We start from the raw sequence: 21,729 nt of genomic DNA, 5'->3' as shown, positions 1-21,729 counted from the left end.
CATATTCTATCATTAATAACCACTTAGAAAACAATATGCTACTTTGTGCGATTAATGTGCTGAGATTAATCTCACTGAAATCTCGTTAAACAGATCAAACTAGCATTTCTTGTTGCTAATTGGCAAAATTGCATGAATCAGCGATTAATTGCTCATCTCATAGTTATCAGACACAAATATTTGCTTGAAGCTGGTTGCACTATTTAAAATTACAAATGTAGTTCAGTTTATAAAAAAAACAACAATGCAAATTGGGTGATGGTGTTTAGTGATTGACAACTGGCAAGTAAGCAAAACTCTCCTGTGTAGGTTAACCCTTAGAATGTGTTCAGCAGTTTTAATAAAAGCCATCGAACCCAGGATACAAATGTCCACAGTTAACTGCAATGACATCACTGCACCTTCCAATAGGTAAATAAGAAATGTAACACCCAAAAACAGCTATAATCTAGCTGTTTAAATTTTCAATAAAGTATCGCCTAAAATTACTTTTGCTAAATAAGATGTTTTGAAAGAATCAGAAACTTTGACATGTGTCTAAAGGTGTAGTTGTTGGCTTACATAAAAACATAATAAAATAATAACCTTCAAGTTAGCCACAATTAAAAAGAATTGTAAACAATAACATGTCAGTGTGGAGGATCACTTGTACAGAAGTGTGATATCTAGTGTGAATAAATAGTATGTTAACTTGTTTTTTGGTGACATGTCGATAATTGTATTCTATACTGTATCTTGTATAAATAGCAATGTAGTACTAAGAATGACTTACGGTACTTGTACATCTTCTACCTTTAAATTAAAATATTGTTGGAGTGACTATTGTTGTTTTAGATACATCCTAGTTCAGTCTATTATAGTGCTAAATTACTGGGTGGCTGATAATTTTACAATTGTGCGTTCAATTTATACTGTATATATTATGATGTAAAATATTGATATCTAAAAAACTATCAAAAGTTTATGCAATTGTGCTAACATTAACTTTATAAATCTTTACATCCAAGTAGATCGATAGATAATAATTTGAAAAATAATAATAATTTAGAAGTAAATATATAATCGTTTCTTGTCTATCCTTTTAGAGTTGTGTGACATTGTTCTTCTGAAATCTGGTATGTGTTAAATAATATATGGAATACCACAGCATTCCCAAGGAATAACATACGGCATAATGAATGTTCTGCCGACTTAAAAAAAGAAAAATCCTAATATTTTCTCTTCAATAGCAAAATGATAAAAATACAAATCAGATATGCATAGTCATGAAAACTAAATGACAACACTTCACATCTTACCACAGATATAGGAGAAACAGCACGGGTCGTCCTGTTTGACCTGAACGGCTATTTGATCTGCTTTGCAATCAGGGCGTGACAATACTGGGCAAGCAGACGGGTCACACACTGTAAACGAAAATTGATTTATTTTAATTTATAAAATTAGAACCTTAGTTTATTTGAAGTAAAAGCACTTGCTAAAACAATGTACAAGACAAGAGTCTTCAGTGTATCATTAGAAGTAAGCATGGAGCTACATACAAGTGTGTCCAATTGAATCCTATACATGGAGATATGTAAAAACGAGAACTTATACAGATAAAACAAAACTCACAATGTACATTTATGTTTATATTCCTTTGTCCCACCAGGATTGCAGATGGATGTTGTCTCAAGATGAAAATTCCAACCTGATGGTTGTTTTCTCATAGGAAAGGGTATGTGCAGGTTTACATGTGCAATATTTCTAAGAAACAATGTTACTATTATTTAGCTTATTTCAAAAAGCTACATCTATCTTACCTGAATAGGGTTTGAGTATACTGTATTTTAACACTGGGGGAGACTGTAATAGAGTATTTGGTCCTGGGTCCTCATATTTTAGCAAATTTGGCGGGACATCCCCTCCGTGGCATAGGAACACACCCTCGAATAAAGAATGGTACCAAAACATCCTCCAAGAGCAACTTCCCCCAACCATCTAAGAACAGTTTGGTGACAAACAATGTCTTTTCCAGCATGATGGAGCAACTTGCCATAAGGCAAATGTGATAACTAAGAAGCTCAGGGATCAAAACATTGAAATTTGGGTCCATGGCCAGGAAACTCCCCAGACCTTAATCCCATTGAGAGTCAATCCTCAAGACGCGGATGGACAAACAAAAACCCACAAATTCTGACAAACTCCAAGTATTGATTAAGCAAGAATTGGCAGCCATCAGTCAGTATGGGGCCCAGAATTTGATTGACAGTATGCCAGGGCAAATTGCAGAGGTCTTCAAATAGAAGGGTCAACACTGCAAATATTGACTCTTTGCATAAACTTAATGTATTTGTCAATAAAAGCCTTTGACACTTATGAAATGCTTGTAATATTACTTCAGTATACCATAGCAACATCTGACAAAAAGGTCTAAAAACACTGAAGCAGCAAACTTCGTGAAAACCAATATTTGTGTAATTTTCAAAACCTGTGGACATGACTGTAGCTTAAGAGTATTGTTATCAATGTGATTTTTTTTGTGATGAAAAGGATCACAAACTACACACATGAACATTTTGCAAAAGAACCATACAAATTGTTTTTAATCTGGAAGGAGCAGGGGTATTAAGCGTCATCGGAGCACTGGAGATAAAGAGCACAATTCCTCACTAACACCAGGCTATATTAATGTGATTGAGTTCGGAGCAGAGGCAGGCTGAGCTGGGGGCAGGGGGACATCTGCCCCCTCGGGCCGGTCCCATAGTGGACTACCTTGGGCTGGGTCTCTGGGCCGCCTGCATTTTTTTCCCCCTTTAAAATGTTCCTAATTAGGCTTCTGAGTCGAGTCTTGCCCCCTGGGCTAAAATTTGCCAGCACTCCTTTGGTTCAAAGTCTTTTTTGTGGTTTTTTTTAGAAATTAATATTTTCATTTGCAGCATTTTTTTTCAATTAATAATAATAGTGTCTGTTATGTAAAATGCTGAACCATGTCATACTCCCAACTTGGTAGCTCAGAATCGATTTCTGTTTAATTTTATTTTTATCTAAAATCACTAAAAAGCACTGAATGGCAACATTAAACACTATTGATATTGGCCAACTGCTTAATTGCGGAGTGAAAACTAGTCAGAAACATAAAAATATTCACATTCACCTTGGGGTACCCACCAAGACTGTTGTTGTCTTTGTAAATTCACTGCAAATATTAATGTCCCTGCTCTTATCTACTAAAAGGACCACTAAGAGATCCATATAAGGGAGACAACCTCTGAGGCAATAGACAATACTGTCTGTGCCTACTAGAGCAGTGCTGTCCATGTATTTCCTTGAAGAGGAATATGGGCAGCACGGTGGCGTAGTGGTTAGCACTTCTGCCTCACAGCACTGGGCTCATGAGTTCACTTCCCGACCATGGCCTTATCTGTGAGAAATTTGTATGTTCTCCCCATGTTTGTGCAGATTTCCTCCAGGTGCTCCGGTTTCCTCCCACACTCCAAAAACACACTGGTAGGTTAATTGGCTGCTAACAAATTGACCCTAATCTGTCTGTCCCTGTCTGTCTGTCTCCATCTGTGTGTGTGTGTGTGTGTGTGTGTGTGTATGTTAGGGAATTTAGACTGTAAGCCCCAATGGGGCAGGGACTGATGTGAGTGAGTTCTCTGTACAGTGCTGCGGAATTAGTGGCGCTATATAAATAAATGATGATGAAGAGGACTGCATTTTTTCTCTGTGTGTTCATAGACTAAATATTATTAAAACATTAAAAAGTTATGCCATACAGTCTATGGAGCTTTCAGAGAAGCTGGGGCTGCAAATAAATAGTTACAAATAGTTTAAATTGGCCCAATGGACAGCTCTGCACAATAGGAATACTGCCTCCTACAGTAGATAAATATGAAGATACTCAAGAAGTATGTGTCCGATAAGTATTATGTGGAGGATACCTGGTATTAACAGAAATGAAAGATATATGAGGGCTTGTTCAGCTGGCATCTATACAGACCAGGGCCGGATTAACCATAGGGCTAACTGGGCTACAGCCCAGGGTCCTCGGGCATCCAGGGGGCCCTTGAAAGTGCTCAGCAGCATTATCGATCGGTCGGGGACGGGGCACTTTCACTGCAGTACTTCCCCGGCGCGCTGTATTTTCCTTACTGAGGAGATCTCGTGAGTCTCACTCTCACGAGATCTCCTCAGTAAAGAGTGTACAGCGCGCCGGAGAAGGAGGAGAAGGAGGTAAGTGCCGGGGGCGGCGGGGGGGCGTTGGGCGGCTTGGATCACGGAGGGGGCCCTCACGGGGGAATGGAGGCCCCCTTAGCCCAGGGGCCTCCATTCCCTTAATCCGGCCCTGATACAGACAAATCTCATTTGTAATTCCTAAAATGAAAGAGCTTACTCAACGCTTCGGTATTGGCATTAGAATGACTGGAGCTCGAATGGGATAGACTGGCTACATTATAGATATACTCACCACAGTGTAACTGAGGGCAGCAGGTCTCCGGGCTATAATCAGCAACCAATCGCTCACCACTGTTACAGGTTACAGCGTTTTCACATGAAGATATATTACACTCTGTGAACATATAATGAAGCATAGTATAAACAGCAGCTGATGACAACTATGTTATATTACACTCCTGCTACAGACATATATATTCTCAGATATACTGCTTAAAAATAATTTATCTTAATTTAGATAAACGGACAGGTCAAATCAATGTCAAATACAGAGACTGGCTTCTGATATGTGGCTGTGTGCTTTGGGCTCATTTTATAAGGCTGGTGTTACATGAACTGTTTTCACTCTGCAAGAAAACAGCAGCAGAAAAATACTATTGAGTATTTCACGACATTTTTCATGCAGACCTGATAACATTTCTGTACATCATACCTGAGCCAGCTATTTAATCATTCCCATGAAAAGAACATTTGTTTGTTTTATCTATTTTTCTCCTGCATACGGTATTTTAAAAGCTGTCTGAGTGGGAAGTCTGCTCAAGTGATATCATCTAGGCACAACACAATAATTTCAGTCGGAAAACATCTTAAAAAGTGCTGCTTTTTTCTGAAGGAATAAATGCAAAAGAAAAATTTCTCGTGTGACACCAGCCTGATACACTCTGGTGCAGGTAGCTGTGTCTATCGCACAGTGAATGCTTCAGTGAGTACAGACAACGTATTTACCACATATATATTACAAATCACAGGATTTAAGCTCTGTCTACCTTGTAATTTGCACAACTAACTGCACTGGAAGTAAAATGTGTTTGTTTCACACAGTGAGTACAAAGCCTAAAGTTGGGTACAAACTATTGAAAAGTTCTCCCAATGAGATATCTGTAATGATTTTACCAACGATTGAAAGTCCCGATAAGCATGCTGATATATGTGTACACGCTTACACAATTTACTTTCAAATCTGCTGAAAAGATCATGACTCTTTAAAGTCTATGGAGATCTGCCTACACTGCTGGTAGAGAGTGCATACACACTTCAGAATTTGCCCAACATTGTTCCATCGCTAATAGAGATTTTTAGGAAGTTTATAAAAATCAAATGATAGAATGTGCTTTGGCACGATAAAAAAACATGATCGCGGGAGTGTACACACTAATGCCATAGCGGACCTAACAGTCATTTATCATGTGATTGGCATGATAATTGGGTGAAAAACCTGTAGTGTGTAATTAAGCTTAAGGCATAGTGCTAGATTTACTAAGCTGCGGGTTTGAAAAAGAGGGGATGTTGCCTATAGCAACCAATCAGATTCTAGCTTTCATTTATTTAGTACCTTCTACAAAATGATAGCTAGAATCTGATTGGTTGCTATAGGCAACATCCCCACTTTTTCAAACCCGCAGCTTAGTAAATCTAGCCCCTAGAGTCCTAAAAATCAATTAGAGAGGTCTACTATCCATCTGCTTACCTATGGCAACAGCAGCTATAAGGCCCAAGGCATTGGGACCCAGACAACCCGTGCTTCTATATGTTGATTTATAATTATAATCTGATTGATGGCAGTAATTGGGGTTTTCAGCCACTGAGGGAAATATGAGTATAATGTTAGCAATCCCCTTTCACAATTTTGTTATGCGGACCAGTAATTATTTAGAATTACTGTAATTCCCTGCTTCTAAAAATGAGTTATCTTTATAGAGGCCTCAATGCCCAGTATTAGGTAATGTTATGTACAGTAGTATGCTTTAGGTATATTTACTAGTAGGGTTAGTAATACAAATAGATAGCGAGAGGGCTGTGTATATAAGTAAGACGTTTATGGTCCTCTATTCTATTCGATGTTAGGTCACCAATACATTCATCACAAATAATTCCTAACATTCCTAACATTTTCCTAAAAATTGTGAATATTAGTTTTGTTTTCTCACATAGTACAAAATCTTTTAAAGATCTTTTTAGATCACTATATAGAAAATGCAATTTAAGACAACAGCATATGTTTTATATATATATATATATATATATATATATATATAATCAATATTATTTTAATTTCCTATGTTTATTGTAACTTATATCTTTGTGTGGAAGTTTCTGTTTAATCAGGAGAACTCATTTTGAACATAATACAGGCTCAAAGTGATCATTAACAGTTTGTTAGTATATTAAAAATTTTAGTTTATTTCCATAACCTCTGGAAATGAATCAAAGCTACTGTCTGGATACAAATGTATCCAAGGCATAGATAAAAAAAAACAGCTGTGTTTTATCCTAGAGCAACAGAAATAAACAACATGGTTGAAAAGCACAAAAGAAAGATAAACAAAATTAAAATATATTTAGAAAAAAAGCTGCAGATACATGCTAATAAATTAATTTTCAGTCACCTGAAGGTAGAGAACCCCTTTAAATATTTACCAAGCACCACTGAAATATGCAGGAGATGAAAACGTCCAATTTTAGTTGGAGTTTGGTACTGTAATAGTGTATAAGCCACGCCGAGTTGGATGAATACTTTTAATATAAAATACAGAGTGCACTTAGTTAATGGACTTACATACCACACACTTTCTTTGGACAGCATCCTCCTCTCTCAATGACACTGATAAGAGTCTCACCCTCCCGCACACAAGTTGGCACTGGCTCTTCACTGCACTCAGGTTCTATAGATACAACAGCTCCATTCTCTAGACATTTCGACAGACAGCATTTATTGACTGATGAATGCCAGACTTCTCCTGGTGAGTGTGGATGTCCTTCATTATCAGTGCATGCTAAAACACAAATTAAATAGCTACAATTAACTCTAAACCTTGTTTTTCTCTCACAAGTGAGTTTTTCTCTAATCAAACCAGCCTGTAACAATTGTGACCTCCATTACAGCAATCTTTAATGGTGAAACAGTCATCTTTACAGAACTGAGTGGTGAGGAAACAGTATTATGTCAAGTGACGGCCACTTTGTCCCTGGCGTTTACATCATCAGCCTAGAAGTAATAGAGACTGTCACTCACCGGACCGTGAGTGCCTCTTCCCGGACATTTAGGAACCGTGGCCGTCCACCATCCTGAGGGTCTGCGCATGCGCAGCCCTTTTCTATACTTCAGTGTATACCCCTTTAACTTAATTGGCAGATCAGGCAACCTCCCTATATTAAGCACCTGTGGTCACTACCACGTTGCCTGATCTTGGAGTCTCATTCCTCATGAGTCTCTGAAGGTGTTCCTGTATTACTTGTGTATTCAGTGCTGCTGATTCCTGTGGTTTCCAAACCACTTCTACTACTGTGGTTCCATACCACTTCTACCATCAACTGTGTCATCATGACTGTTTGCTGATTCCTATCCGCTGCCTCCGTGCACTACAGTCTTCCACACCACTTCAACGTTATTTTATATCTATGTGACTGTTTACTCATTGCTATCCGCTGCCTCCGTGCACTCCAGCTTTTACCTCACTCACCTGCTTCTCATCAAGTCTGTTTGCTGATTTCTATCCGCTGCCTCTGTGCACTACAGTCTCCTGCTTGCAACTCGCCTGTGTTCAACATCGTGACTGCCAGCTGATTGCTATCCGCTGCCTCTGTGCACTACCGTCTCCTGCTTGCAACTCGCCTGTGTTCAACATCGTGACTGCCAGCTGACTACTATCCGCTGCCTCTGTGCACTACAGTCTCCTGCTTGCAACTCGCCTGTGTTCAACATCGTGACTGCCAGCTGATTACTATCCGCTGCCTCCGTGCACTTCACTCTCATCTCATCTCTGCTGTGGCTTCCTCGAGACTGCCGCTTTTCTTTACCATCTGCTACCCTTCGTGATCTACAGCTCCTGCCCTGCGCTGCACTCCTGTTTCCCATCGCTGTTGGTTCCTGTGGTTGCTACTGGTTACCTCCGTGTGCCGCTGAGTCCTGCCGCTGTGGTCAGCGCTATCGTCCATCTCCTGCTGATCCACTCTCCACGCCTTCACGTGTTCCACTGGCCTCTACCCTCCTGTCAGCATTGGATTTGTATCTCTTCTACTACCCTCTGCTGGATCATCTCCATTCTCCTGGGTTTCCTATGAGTCCAGTTCCACGTGTTGCTGACTCCTGTGGATTCGTGTCCCTGTCGGTCTACTCACCTGTGCGCTGCACCTGCTAGACCGCTGCTTCTCCTATCCAGGGACTTCCTATCCAGTCGGCCTCCAGCCGCTCAGGTACCGCTGCAATCCCATCTGACTGCTACTGCTGAACCACGGTATGCATACTTCTCATTGACTGTGCTGTGTATTGCATATCTTGCTGGACTGTGTTTGGTTCTCTCTGGAGTCTGCTATCCGCTGAGTCTATTGCCATCTTTGACTGTGTTATCATTGTGCTGGACTACTTCAAGAGACTTTCTAGATTGCAGACCTGATCAGTCATTTACATATATATATACCTATATTGTGCATATTACTGTGGATCGTGTATAAGGTGCCTGTGTATATCCTGTGTTGCTGTCTTCCCCCGTGCACCTCCTCACATATATATGCAGTGGTACAACTTGCTGATGTCAGACCACTGATCCCTGTTTCCGGTATTACCTGTTCCATTATCCTCTCACATAGCAGTGGTACAACTTGCTACCGCAGACCACTGACTACCTGGATACCTCCACTTGGATTCCATTCCTTCACTCAGACAGCGGTACAACTTGCTACCCGCAGACCGCTGACTCTCATCACCTCCTTGTTTCTGTTGGACATTCCTCCTCACTATAGCAGTGGTACAACTTGCTATCGCAGACCACTGACTACCTTCACGTGTCCTTGTCCATACAGTTCCTTGTGTATCATTACCTCAGTATTACCAGTGTTGCTAGTCATAGACTTTCCTGAGCATCTCATCGGTCATCATTTCATGTTCCGTGATCACCCAGCTACCAGAGTACCCTATTACCATCTACATTGCTCTGGTAAGCCTACCATCTGGTGATCCCTGGGTAAAGACTCCTAGTGCCCGTGACAGTAAGATCAGGCCATGACAGACCCAGATGTGGAACCTACCGCCAAAGAGATGCTGCAACATCTGGTTAGCCGTGTGGAGCAACAGGATGCCCGCCAACAGCTGTTACTTCAGTGTTATCAGTCATTAACCTCCCAAGGAACATCTGGACAGACTGTGACAGCTACTACTGAAGCTCCTGTGCTTTCCTCCGTTTCCCCATTGCCATCCCAGGTGTCTATAGCTTCCACGCTTCACCTGCCTACTCCGTCAAAGTACGATGGAGACCCCAAAACTTGTAGGGGTTTCCTTAACCAATGTTCAGTCCATTTTGAGCTCCAACCTCAAAATTTTTCTACCCATCGTTCCAGAGTGGCCTATCTTATCTCTTTGTTTTCAGGACAAGCCCTGGCTTGGGCCTCCCCTCTGTGGGAGAGGAACGATCCAATATTACAAGATAGTGCCAAATTCATTTCTACATTCCGAAGTGTGTTCGATGAACCGGGTCGTGTGACCTCCGCTGCTTCCAGCATCCTCCGTCTGCGACAAGGATCTCATACTGTAGGCCAGTACGTCATTCAATTTAGGATCTTAGCCTCTGAACTTCAGTGGAACACTGAAGCCCTAGTTGCCGCCTTCTGGCAGGGGCTTTCCGATAAAATTAAAGATGCACTGACTACCCAAGAGCTTCCTTTGTCACTTGAAGATTTGATCTCTCTATGCCATCGTGTTGATATGAGATTTCGTGAAAGAGAGGCTGAGAAAACGACTTCTGCTAAAGCACCTTTTCGCTCTAACCCTCAATTTCGTCCAGTGTCACCCGCTGTGATTCCCATGGAGATTGGACGTTCCAAGTTATCTTCTGAGGAGAGGAAACGAAGAGTTAAGAATAGACTCTGTATCTATTGTGCTGATTCCACTCATGTCCTCAGCTCCTGCCCTAAGAGATCGGGAAATGCCAGGCCCTAACTAGTTCTGGAGAGGTGAAGTTAGGGTCCCTGGAGTCCTCTCCATCGTCTATGAAATCTAAAGTCTGCGCTTTTGATGTGACTATTTCCTTTGCTACCAAGACCTTTGAGTCACAGGCATTGATTGACTCCGGAGCAGCAGGAAATTTTATTTCCAAATCGTTAGTTAATCAATGGTCTCTACCAATGATTACCTTAAAAACTCCCATTACTGTGACGGCTATCGATGGATCACGTTTCATCAACGGTCTCATCACCCAGAGTACGTCTCCAGTAACCCTTCAGATTGGTGCTCTGCATCATGAAGAGATATCGTTTTTAATTCTTCCTGTTACGACAAGTCCGATTGTCCTAGGCCTTCCATGGCTTCAGTGTCACTCTCCCCAGATTGACTGGCGCACCCCTCAAGTCACGTCTTGGGGGCCTGAATGTCACCATCATTGCCTTTCCCAAGTCATTCCTCTCAAGGTACAGCAAGCTTCCATTTCAGCTATTTCACCGGGACTCCCTCCTCAATATGCTTCATTTACCGATGTTTTTGATAAAGCTCAGTCTGAACGTCTTCCTCCTCATCGTTCTTGGGATTGTCCGATTGATCTTCTTCCTGGCAAGACTCCTCCCAGAGGCCGGGTCTATCCACTCTCGTTACCTGAAACTCAAGCTACATCTGAATATATACGGGAGAACCTCCAGCGTGGGTTCATTCGACCTTCCACCTCGCCCGCTGGAGCTGGGTTCTTCTTTGTCAAAAAGAAGGATGGATCATTACGCCCTTGTATAGATTTTCGTGGACTCAATGCCATTACTATCAAGAACCGGTATCCCATTCCGTTGATCACTGAGCTATTTGACCGCATCAAGGGAGCCCGTATTTTTACTAAGTTGGATCTTCGTGGTGCTTACAATTTAATCAGAATCCGTTCCGGTGACGAATGGAAGACGGCGTTTAACACCAGAGACGGGCATTACGAATATCTGGTAATGCCTTTCGGGCTATGTAATGCCCCCGCTGTTTTTCAGGGCTTCATTAATGAGATTTTTCGGGACTTATTATATGTATGTGTCGTCGTCTACCTGGACGACATATTGATTTTTTCACAGGACCTGCCTTCTCACCACCAACATGTGGCAGAAGTCCTCTCCAGGCTACGGAAAAATTCATTGTTCTGTAAATTAGAAAAATGTTCATTCGAATTACCCCAGATTCCATTCTTGGGGTATATTGTTTCCGGAGTTGGTCTGAAGATGGATCCTGACAAAGTAAATGCTGTACTACATTGGCCCCAGCCAACTACTCTTCGTGCCATCCAGCGTTTTTTAGGTTTTGCCAATTACTATAGACGCTTCATTCAAGATTTTTCTTCCATTGCATCTCCTATTGTGGCCCTGACTCGTAAAGGGGCTAATCCTAAGCAATGGTCTACTGAGGCTATTCAAGCCTTTCAAACATTAAAAGAGTCCTTCTCTTCGGCTCCAATCCTTCGTCAGCCTGATGTGACACTCCCTTTTTTCCTAGAAGTAGATGCCTCTAATGTGGGCTTAGGAGCTATTCTCTCCCAACGCTCGGAACAGCAAAAATTCCACCCTTGTGCCTTCTATTCTCGGGGTCTCCTACCCGCAGAGAAGAATTATACCATCGGAGACAAGGAATTACTGGCTATCAAAGCCGCATTAGAGGAATGGAGATACTTGTTGGAGGGAGCTCGCCATCCGGTGACGATCTTCACGGATCATAAGAACTTGTCATATCTCCAGTCTGCCCAATGCTTGAACCCTCGTCAAGCAAGATGGTCTCTTTTCTTTTCCCGTTTTGAATTAATAATTACCTTCAAACCAGCTGCCAAGAACAAAAAAGCTGATGCCTTATCTAGAGCCTTTGCTACGTCCTCTGATATAGAAGAGGTTTCCAACCATACCATTCTAGACCCCAAATGTATCTCACTGGCTGCTTCATCCACCAAAACGCTACCATTTGGGAAGACCCTCGTGCCTTCTACTCTAAGGAGGAAAATCCTTTCGTGGTTTCATGCCTCTCGTTTTTCTGGACACGCCGGTGAACACAAGACTTTTGAGATCCTCTCTCGAAGTTACTGGTGGCCTTCAATGAGGAGAGACGTCAAAGAGTTCATTGCTTCCTGTGAATTATGTTCGCAATTCAAATCCTCCCGCAGAACCCCAGCAGGGTTGCTGCGACCACTACCCATTCCGTCCAAACCATGGACCCATATTAGTATGGATTTCGTTACTGACTTACCACCTAGTAAGAACCATAACACTATTTGGGTGGTAGTGGACAGATTTTCGAAGATGGCTCATTTCATCCCTCTGTCTGGTTTGCCTTCCTCGTCTATCCTGGCTGAACATTTCATTAAAGAGATCTTCCGTATCCATGGATGTCCATCTGAGATTGTGTCTGATAGAGGAGTACAATTCGTGTCCAGATTCTGGCGAGCCCTTTGTAAAACCTTGGGCATACGATTAGCACTCTCATCTTCTTACCATCCACAATCCAATGGACAAACCGAACGTGTCAATCAAGATCTTGAGACTTTTATAAGGATATTTTCATCAGCCAATCAAGACAACTGGGTAGAGTTACTCCCTTGGGCTGAGTTCGCCCATAACAACATGTACCATGAGTCATCATCCAAAACTCCATTCTTTGTGGTCTACGGTCACCATCCGTCTTTTCCGGAATTTCCTGCCCTCCCGCCCACCCAAGTTCCTGCGGTGGAGACTGTTTGTCAGACCTTTAAAAATATCTGGTCTCAGGTTAGAACCTGTTTAAAGAAGACATCTGTCAAATATAAATCTTTCGCTGATAAGAAGAGGCGGGCTATTCCACCACTAAAAATTGGAGATCGTGTCTGGTTATCCACAAAAAATATTCGTTTGAAGGTTCCATCCATGAAATTCGCCCCTCGTTTTATTGGTCCATATAGGATCATTCAAGTTATCAATCCAGTATGTGTGAAACTCCTTCTTCCCAAGAGTCTTCGGATTTCTAATGCCTTCCATGTATCTTTGCTCAAACCTCTTATTATCAACCGTTTTTCAACTCCTCCCTCAGCTCCGCAGCCAGTTCAAGTCCATCAGGAGGAGGATTTTGAGATTACCGAGGTACTAGATGCAAAAATTTCGCGAGGAGTCCTCCACTTCCTCGTTCATTGGAAGGGCTTTGGTCCTGAGGAGCGCTCTTGGATCAAAGCTGAGGATCTTAATGCTCCTGCCCTTTTGAAGAAGTTTTACTCCAAAAATCCGGACAAGCCCGGTTCCAGGCGTTCTGTGCCCACCTTTAAAAGGGGGGGTACTGTCACTCACCGGACCGTGAGTGCCTCTTCCCGGACATTTAGGAACCGTGGCCGTCCACCATCCTGAGGGTCTGCGCATGCGCAGCCCTTTTCTATACTTCAGTGTATACCCCTTTAACTTAATTGGCAGATCAGGCAACCTCCCTATATTAAGCACCTGTGGTCACTACCACATTGCCTGATCTTGGAGTCTCATTCCTCATGAGTCTCTGAAGGTGTTCCTGTATTACTTGTGTATTCAGTGCTGCTGATTCCTGTGGTTTCCAAACCACTTCTACTACTGTGGTTCCATACCACTTCTACCATCAACTGTGTCATCATGACTGTTTGCTGATTCCTATCCGCTGCCTCCGTGCACTACAGTCTTCCACACCACTTCAACGTTATTTTATATCTATGTGACTGTTTACTCATTGCTATCCGCTGCCTCCGTGCACTCCAGCTTTTACCTCACTCACCTGCTTCTCATCAAGTCTGTTTGCTGATTTCTATCCGCTGCCTCTGTGCACTACAGTCTCCTGCTTGCAACTCGCCTGTGTTCAACATCGTGACTGCCAGCTGATTGCTATCCGCTGCCTCTGTGCACTACCGTCTCCTGCTTGCAACTCGCCTGTGTTCAACATCGTGACTGCCAGCTGACTACTATCCGCTGCCTCTGTGCACTACAGTCTCCTGCTTGCAACTCGCCTGTGTTCAACATCGTGACTGCCAGCTGATTACTATCCGCTGCCTCCGTGCACTTCACTCTCATCTCATCTCTGCTGTGGCTTCCTCGAGACTGCCGCTTTTCATTACCATCTGCTACCCTTCGTGATCTACAGCTCCTGCCCTGCGCTGCACTCCTGTTTCCCATCGCTGTTGGTTCCTGTGGTTGCTACTGGTTACCTCCGTGTGCCGCTGAGTCCTGCCGCTGTGGTCAGCGCTATCGTCCATCTCCTGCTGATCCACTCTCCACGCCTTCACGTGTTCCACTGGCCTCTACCCTCCTGTCAGCATTGGATTTGTATCTCTTCTACTACCCTCTGCTGGATCATCTCCATTCTCCTGGGTTTCCTATGAGTCCAGTTCCACGTGTTGCTGACTCCTGTGGATTCGTGTCCCTGTCGGTCTACTCACCTGTGCGCTGCACCTGCTAGACCGCTGCTTCTCCTATCCAGGGACTTCCTATCCAGTCGGCCTCCAGCCGCTCAGGTACCGCTGCAATCCCATCTGACTGCTACTGCTGAACCACGGTATGCATACTTCTCATTGACTGTGCTGTGTATTGCATATCTTGCTGGACTGTGTTTGGTTCTCTCTGGAGTCTGCTATCCGCTGAGTCTATTGCCATCTTTGACTGTGTTATCATTGTGCTGGACTACTTCAAGAGACTTTCTAGATTGCAGACCTGATCAGTCATTTACATATATATATACCTATATTGTGCATATTACTGTGGATCGTGTATAAGGTGCCTGTGTATATCCTGTGTTGCTGTCTTCCCCCGTGCACCTCCTCACATATATATGCAGTGGTACAACTTGCTGATGTCAGACCACTGATCCCTGTTTCCGGTATTACCTGTTCCATTATCCTCTCACATAGCAGTGGTACAACTTGCTACCGCAGACCACTGACTACCTGGATACCTCCACTTGGATTCCATTCCTTCACTCAGACAGCGGTACAACTTGCTACCCGCAGACCGCTGACTCTCATCACCTCCTTGTTTCTGTTGGACATTCCTCCTCACTATAGCAGTGGTACAACTTGCTATCGCAGACCACTGACTACCTTCACGTGTCCTTGTCCATACAGTTCCTTGTGTATCATTACCTCAGTATTACCAGTGTTGCTAGTCATAGACTTTCCTGAGCATCTCATCGGTCATCATTTCATGTTCCGTGATCACCCAGCTACCAGAGTACCCTATTACCATCTACATTGCTCTGGTAAGCCTACCATCTGGTGATCCCTGGGTAAAGACTCCTAGTGCCCGTGACAGAGACCTCACAATCCATTTGTTTGGCTTGTTCACTGAGCAACCTGATCTGCCCAATTTAGCTTAACATATGTTTAGAAAATGACAACAGACCTGCTTGTTCAGCCCATACGTCTTCCCACAAGTATGACTTTGTGTGACCAGCTTTAGACAATCTTTACCCAACAATTTATATTATACATAACATTGGAGTCCCTGTTTCTCTGCATTAACTTTAAATGTAGATAATCTACACAACCTAATCTCTTCATTTGCATTACACATTTACTTAATTCCTACATTTTTTCATTTATCCCTTTCTAATAGAGTTTTTTAATCAATGCCAAAATAAAACAATCCCAGCTATACACATGAGTTTATATTTGTTTATTACACAATGTATCTACTCACACCTAAAAAGAAGCATTTCAAGATTTCAGCGCATTGCACTATTCAAAGCATTTAAACTTTATTTAATGTAATTAGACATTATAAAAAAATAAACGTATAAATACCACACTTGTCTTCAGGGATACACAGCTCAGAGTCGGTCCTGTGAAGAATTGTTCCCTTTTTGCACACACAATCTTCCCTCAGGTAGGAACAGGGGGACTCTTCATAGTACCACTTGTTTAAGCATGTTTTGGCAGCACATGGTTGCACACAGGCCTGGTATTCCTTTCCCTCTGGACATGTCAGTGCTATCATAATAAAAGGAAATTGTTAGATATATTGAGGGAGGCGAGGTGCTATAGGTTGCAAATGGGTCTTAAATGAAAACACCATGGAACAGTTTTTAAGTATTATAACAGTAGCTTTGTGAAATACACACTGGATTGGACATATTACAATCGGAGCTGCGCAAGAATGGACTTAATTCAACTATAATGCATTAAGTATCATCAAAATTCCACTGATACTGTCAATGTACCTTGTTTTACAGATTAAGTCACATGACTCACATATTATCTTCATCCTCATTACTTACAAACTCAAGGGGCCTGAGTCATTAAGGAGCGTATATGCCAATTTTGTGCATAACATCCGCAAAATCACTCTGCACATGCTCAGAACCAGACAATACGCAACAGAACGCAGCCATGTCCAAGTCATCTTTGAGCGCTAATGATATTTAATAGGGTACGGGGTGGTCCAATGGGTGGATGCATGTAGGCAATGTACAGTAAGGGCGTTCCCGTGCAGCCACGTCCAAGTCAAGCTTGGACGAATACAGAAGTATTCTGGTTTTCTGCCATATCTATTGCACCAGCTAGAGGTCTAGTCTAAGTCCTGAGTTCTAATGATGTCAGCATTGTACGCCTACTATAACATGTGTTTGCAATCAGGAGCAACTGCAAAAATGTCTGTTATGTACAGTAGACATTAAATACACCCTAAAAATGTTTTTCAAGAAGAATAAAACATTTCTGAAAAAATGTACATGTATAATATTAAATGATTATAATATTAACATTAACTGAATATATATTTTTGGAGATTTTATATTCCACATAGGTATTGTACGTATACTGCAGTGTCTGGTCTAGTAGAGCAGAGCAAAGCTACATGTTGCGCTCAGTACGCCTGCCTTAATGACTCAAGATGCTTTAAAAGGTATCCTAATCTATCACATGGAAAATGAGTCATCCAGAAGCACATTATTTAGAGAAGAGAGTGTAATGAAACCATGGTGTTGCTCTACTTGTAGAGTACAGTATAATCAACACAAGGAGAACATGATCACTTATTTAGAGGAGATTAATCACTTATTTAGATTCCTTTGTTTTCTGATTCAAATTAACATACTGTATGGCTGTAGTATAGAGAAGGGATTCTTAAGTAGTGCATAGGTCTATTAAGAGAACCCGTTTAATTTAAACCCCTTTGATCTTGTATTCCGCACAATAACTTATATGTACAGTATATCCAATCCTTACAATGTGTGCGAAGACTGATGTCTCCTACAACTAATTATATTTGTATTACTTTGGAAGGGAGTTATGTTTCTTTGGCTAAAATGCTGTGATTGCACATTAAATATCTGAAGATCTATTTTTGGTTTTTTTAATAGTAAGCAACTTGCCTCCCCAACTGAGACACTACTTTTGCTGTCTGTGGCATCCCACATGCTTTAGTTCCTGAAAAACAGTTTTTCCAGAGGGATTTGCTGTCAAAGTGTGCTACAGAGGTTGACTGGACAAGTTCAGGGGGTTCATTCAAACAGCCTACTCGCACTCTGTCTGCAGGCCAGACTGAAGTCAAAATCAGCAGGTGCTGCACTCCTGGGGGAGTAGAAGCTCTGTAAATAGGTCTCCTGCATTATTTTATTTTTCATTAATAGCTGGTGGGAGGAAATCTTTGTTAAAAACCAATACCTGGAGCATTTCTTAATGCTTAACTTACAGCAGTAATCTCTGGTTCTCCATCTAATGCAGATATTGTGCTTGCTGCACAGTGCTACATATGCCGAAAGAGCATCACATTCATAATTCAAGAAATATGTATTGTTGATCCACATCTTCTCACAGAAATCTTGTGGAGACACCTACAAATTAAATGTAAAATGAGCCATAATTTAAAGGTGTCATTTATTTTATATTAAATCACATGAAAGAAAACGGAGAGGAAAAACACAAAACACAGCTAAACAATTAGGCAACAAGAATAATAAATTAAGCTTATAGCAATAGGAAAAGGTTGTGTACATGAAGTAAATCTAACTTAAAGGACAATTTTGTTTTATCAAAAAATAAATAAATTCAACCACATATCAATTTTATAATCTAAGTAATCTACAATACGTTACTACAGTTTACTCTTTTATTCTGTCCCTAATGGATGGTGCACTGTTGAAAGCAATCACTGAACAAAAAATAAACTACCCACAATGTTTTAGTTGCATAACATACGAGTGACATTAGCAAGGCCTTTACAGTTCTGAGACTATCAATCATATTAAATTAAAAGGGGAGAACACCTGGTAACCCTACACAGACTGACAAATAGCCCTTGTATTGGTTTTGCCTTGAACAGAGGCATTGAACACATACTGAACCCATTCCTATGTTCATCATCACCAGTTATTTATATAGGGCACTAATTCCACAGCACTGTACAGAGAACTCATTCACATCAGTCCCTGCCCCATTGAAGATTACAGTCTAAATTCCCTAACATACACAGAGAGAGAGAGAGAGAGAGAGAGAGAGAGAGAGACTAAGGTCAATTTAATAGCAGCCAATTAAGCTGCTAGTATGTTTTTGGAGAGTGAGAGGAAACCGGAGCACCCGGAGGAAACCCACGCAAACACGGGGAGAACATACAAACTCCACACAGATAAGGCCATGGTCGGGAATCGAACTCATGACTACAGTGTGGTGAGGCAGAGGTGCTAACCACTAAGCCACCGTGCTGCTCTATGTTTGCAGCAGAGCTTTCAATTAATGTGTCAAATGCTTCTTTGCAAGCAGCATAAACATTGAGACCACTCATATTCCTACAAAGAACCTTTGTCTGAAGCAATATGCTAAAGTAATGTGCCTAAGGACCAAGCTAGCTTTCAGATCTGCCCACTTATTGTAAAGAAAGGCAATTGGAAAAACAACAAAAAGAAATTGGGTATTTATGAGCAGGCTTGGAGAAGGAAGCGGAGGATCAGCGTACAGGCCTTTCACGTTACGTCACCAAATCACTCACACATCAGCTAGTTAATGATTAGGCTTGGTATCCCATAACATCATTGAGATACTAAAAGATCCCGTATAGTTCTGAAATCCTGAATTCCCTACATTCTCCATCTGCATTGTGAAATTCATCTTAGATAACCACTCTCCTATAAGAAGGGTGGTTTTTGATTGATAATACTTTTGGTTTACCACTTTACTATAAGACAATTATCCTGACTATGTGCTTGAAAATTAGAAAGGAAATCAATGTAACAAAATACACCATGAATCTGTAATAAAATGCACCTTTAGGTATTTTAATGCAGCCATGTGTTTCACGGTTATTGATGATCTTTTCCCAGTACAGGGCAATAAGGGTGCAATACCACCAGATTTGCATGGTAGAACCTATAGTCCTATCCCATCTGCAGCAAAGGTTGGAACAATTTGGAAACATTTTCTGTAGTTCAACTGGAGTTCTGTGTCATCAAGTAAATAATTTATCATTACTATCTAGGGATTTGCTGCTAATTTCAGAAGTGAAAGTATTTTTAAAGATATTACCCATTGTTTCCTGAACACCCCAAGCCCAGCCCCTTCTTCTGTTTTTTAGAAGCGAGAGAGCTGCATATTTTTGTGAGATGCAAAGGCTCAAACTTGGTTTGATCCAAAAAGTATATAATTTGTAAATTTGCAGCTTATCTATAGAGCTCTGCAGTTATAATGTCAGTTGTTTCCGTTGTAAGTTGTCTAGGAAGCCGAGATCCCTGGTTAAACCTAGCTGGTGGATCAAGAGATTAGAGTCATCACCCCATTTTTCAAAAAGTATGGAGTGATGCCCAAATAGAAAATAGGGGTTGTCCGTAAGGGGAAAGTAGAAGGAGACACTGTCCAATGGCTGGACTATTCCAAGTTTTTTTTGTTTTTTTTAACAAATAATTTTTTTTATTGGTTTTTATACATTTTTCAAAGGAGTACAGAAAGGAAAAAGGGGAGGGGTACATAATGGGAATGGAACACAATAACCCTGAAAGCATACAAAATCAGAGCGGTATCAACCTGACAATTTGCCATATATGATAAACTCAACTAATAGTCTACATACAGAAACTCATTCACCAGTATCGGTATCATTAGTGGGCGAGAGTAAGGAATGCGACGGGCTCCTTCCCCATCGGTAACATAGACATGCCAGGCTCTCGATTTAATCAGCGGGGATGATGTTGACGTAGAATATGGGACACCTAGAACTTCCATTTCAAAGTTAAAGTTAATTTTAGAGATCACTTTGGCCAGGGGTGGGGGAGAGATTGTTTCGACTATTCCAAGTTTTAAACATAGTATAACTGAATATTGGCCCTGTAAAAATCTTATAAATCTCTTTTTCATATTCTGGGCCTTTTTTATAATCTCTTCCTTAAAAAAGTAGTAATGGAACTGGAGACCTGACAAAGCTGCTAGAACAGTGAGTGAGGAGACCTCTTCAAGGAAAGTGGATCCAGGATGCTGATTGCTTACCCTTAATGCACCTCAAATGGTCTGGAGTACCTGAAGCTGGGAGTTCTTCATACTGAGTAGCCAACTCCCATGCTCAGGAAAGATTGTGGCACTATGTTCTAGCTCCCTGGATGGAGATTTAGCAATTGCTACTACCTACCGAATCTGAGGACAACGAGGGTGCAGTGGAAATGAATCTGCTAGGAAAGGTGCAGGCTGTTTTACTTCTAAATAATAGAATTCTAAGAATAAGAATTCTAAGATTAGATGGCTATCACTCTTTCTGCTTCCTCCATGTGCCTATCACCTGTGTCAATCCTAATTAGCACTAGCAGACCTAGGGCGCGGCATCTAATGAGTTCTCCTGTTTTCATCAAGAACCGCTGCAAGGCAAGATGGGCTTTGCTGCAGAGAACTTGCAGGTTGCGGCCCCACTGGACTGCCTTAGGATGTAACAACAGGGTCTAAAGGAGAAAGAAGCACCTTGGAGGTGCAGCACAAGCAGGAACACAGTAGCCATAACAAAATGGTCTAACAGGCCAGGATCTGATGCATGGAGGAACAGGCTGGAGATCGTCAGACAGGCTAGAATCTGGTACACAGTAAGTCAGGCAAGGAAAGGCAAGCCAAGTTTGGTACACAGGACATTCAGAAAAACAAGGTCAGACAGGCAGAATTCGAAACACAAAATATCCAGCAGCACTTGGTCAACAGGCAGAATTTGGTACACAGGGGAATCCAGCAGATAACAACACATGAGCAGCAGATCAGAGGGTCAGCAGCACGGCAAACAAGTTGCACTGACACTGTGCAAGTGTCAGAGCCAAAATTAAATAGAGAGGCAAGTTTGAAAAAGCCCGCCCCAACAGACAAGTCATGTGACCCGCCACCTGGAAGTGCCGTGACATGGAGGAGACATCGCTGG

General features: G+C 41.9%; 1 protein-coding gene across 1 annotated transcript in view; it reads right to left on the bottom strand.

Annotated features, from left to right (window-relative positions):
• OTOGL (otogelin like) overlaps positions 1 to 21,729 on the bottom strand; it is a 212,548-nt gene that overhangs the window by 37,476 nt on the left and 153,343 nt on the right. Inside the window, exons 41-45 of the mRNA XM_075205981.1 lie at positions 18,046 to 18,187; positions 16,158 to 16,343; positions 7,002 to 7,214; positions 4,454 to 4,555; positions 1,299 to 1,406 (exon numbers count right to left, since the gene is read on the bottom strand). Of these exons, the coding sequence (XP_075062082.1) occupies positions 1,299 to 1,406; positions 4,454 to 4,555; positions 7,002 to 7,214; positions 16,158 to 16,343; positions 18,046 to 18,187 (751 nt within the window). The remainder of the gene's footprint in view (positions 1 to 1,298; positions 1,407 to 4,453; positions 4,556 to 7,001; positions 7,215 to 16,157; positions 16,344 to 18,045; positions 18,188 to 21,729) is intronic.

This window comes from Mixophyes fleayi, chromosome 4 (assembly GCF_038048845.1).
Source record: "Mixophyes fleayi isolate aMixFle1 chromosome 4, aMixFle1.hap1, whole genome shotgun sequence".
NCBI lineage: Eukaryota > Metazoa > Chordata > Amphibia > Anura > Limnodynastidae > Mixophyes > Mixophyes fleayi.
The sequence above is the reverse complement of the archived record's forward strand: the minus strand, read 5'-3'. Positions and strand labels throughout refer to the sequence as shown.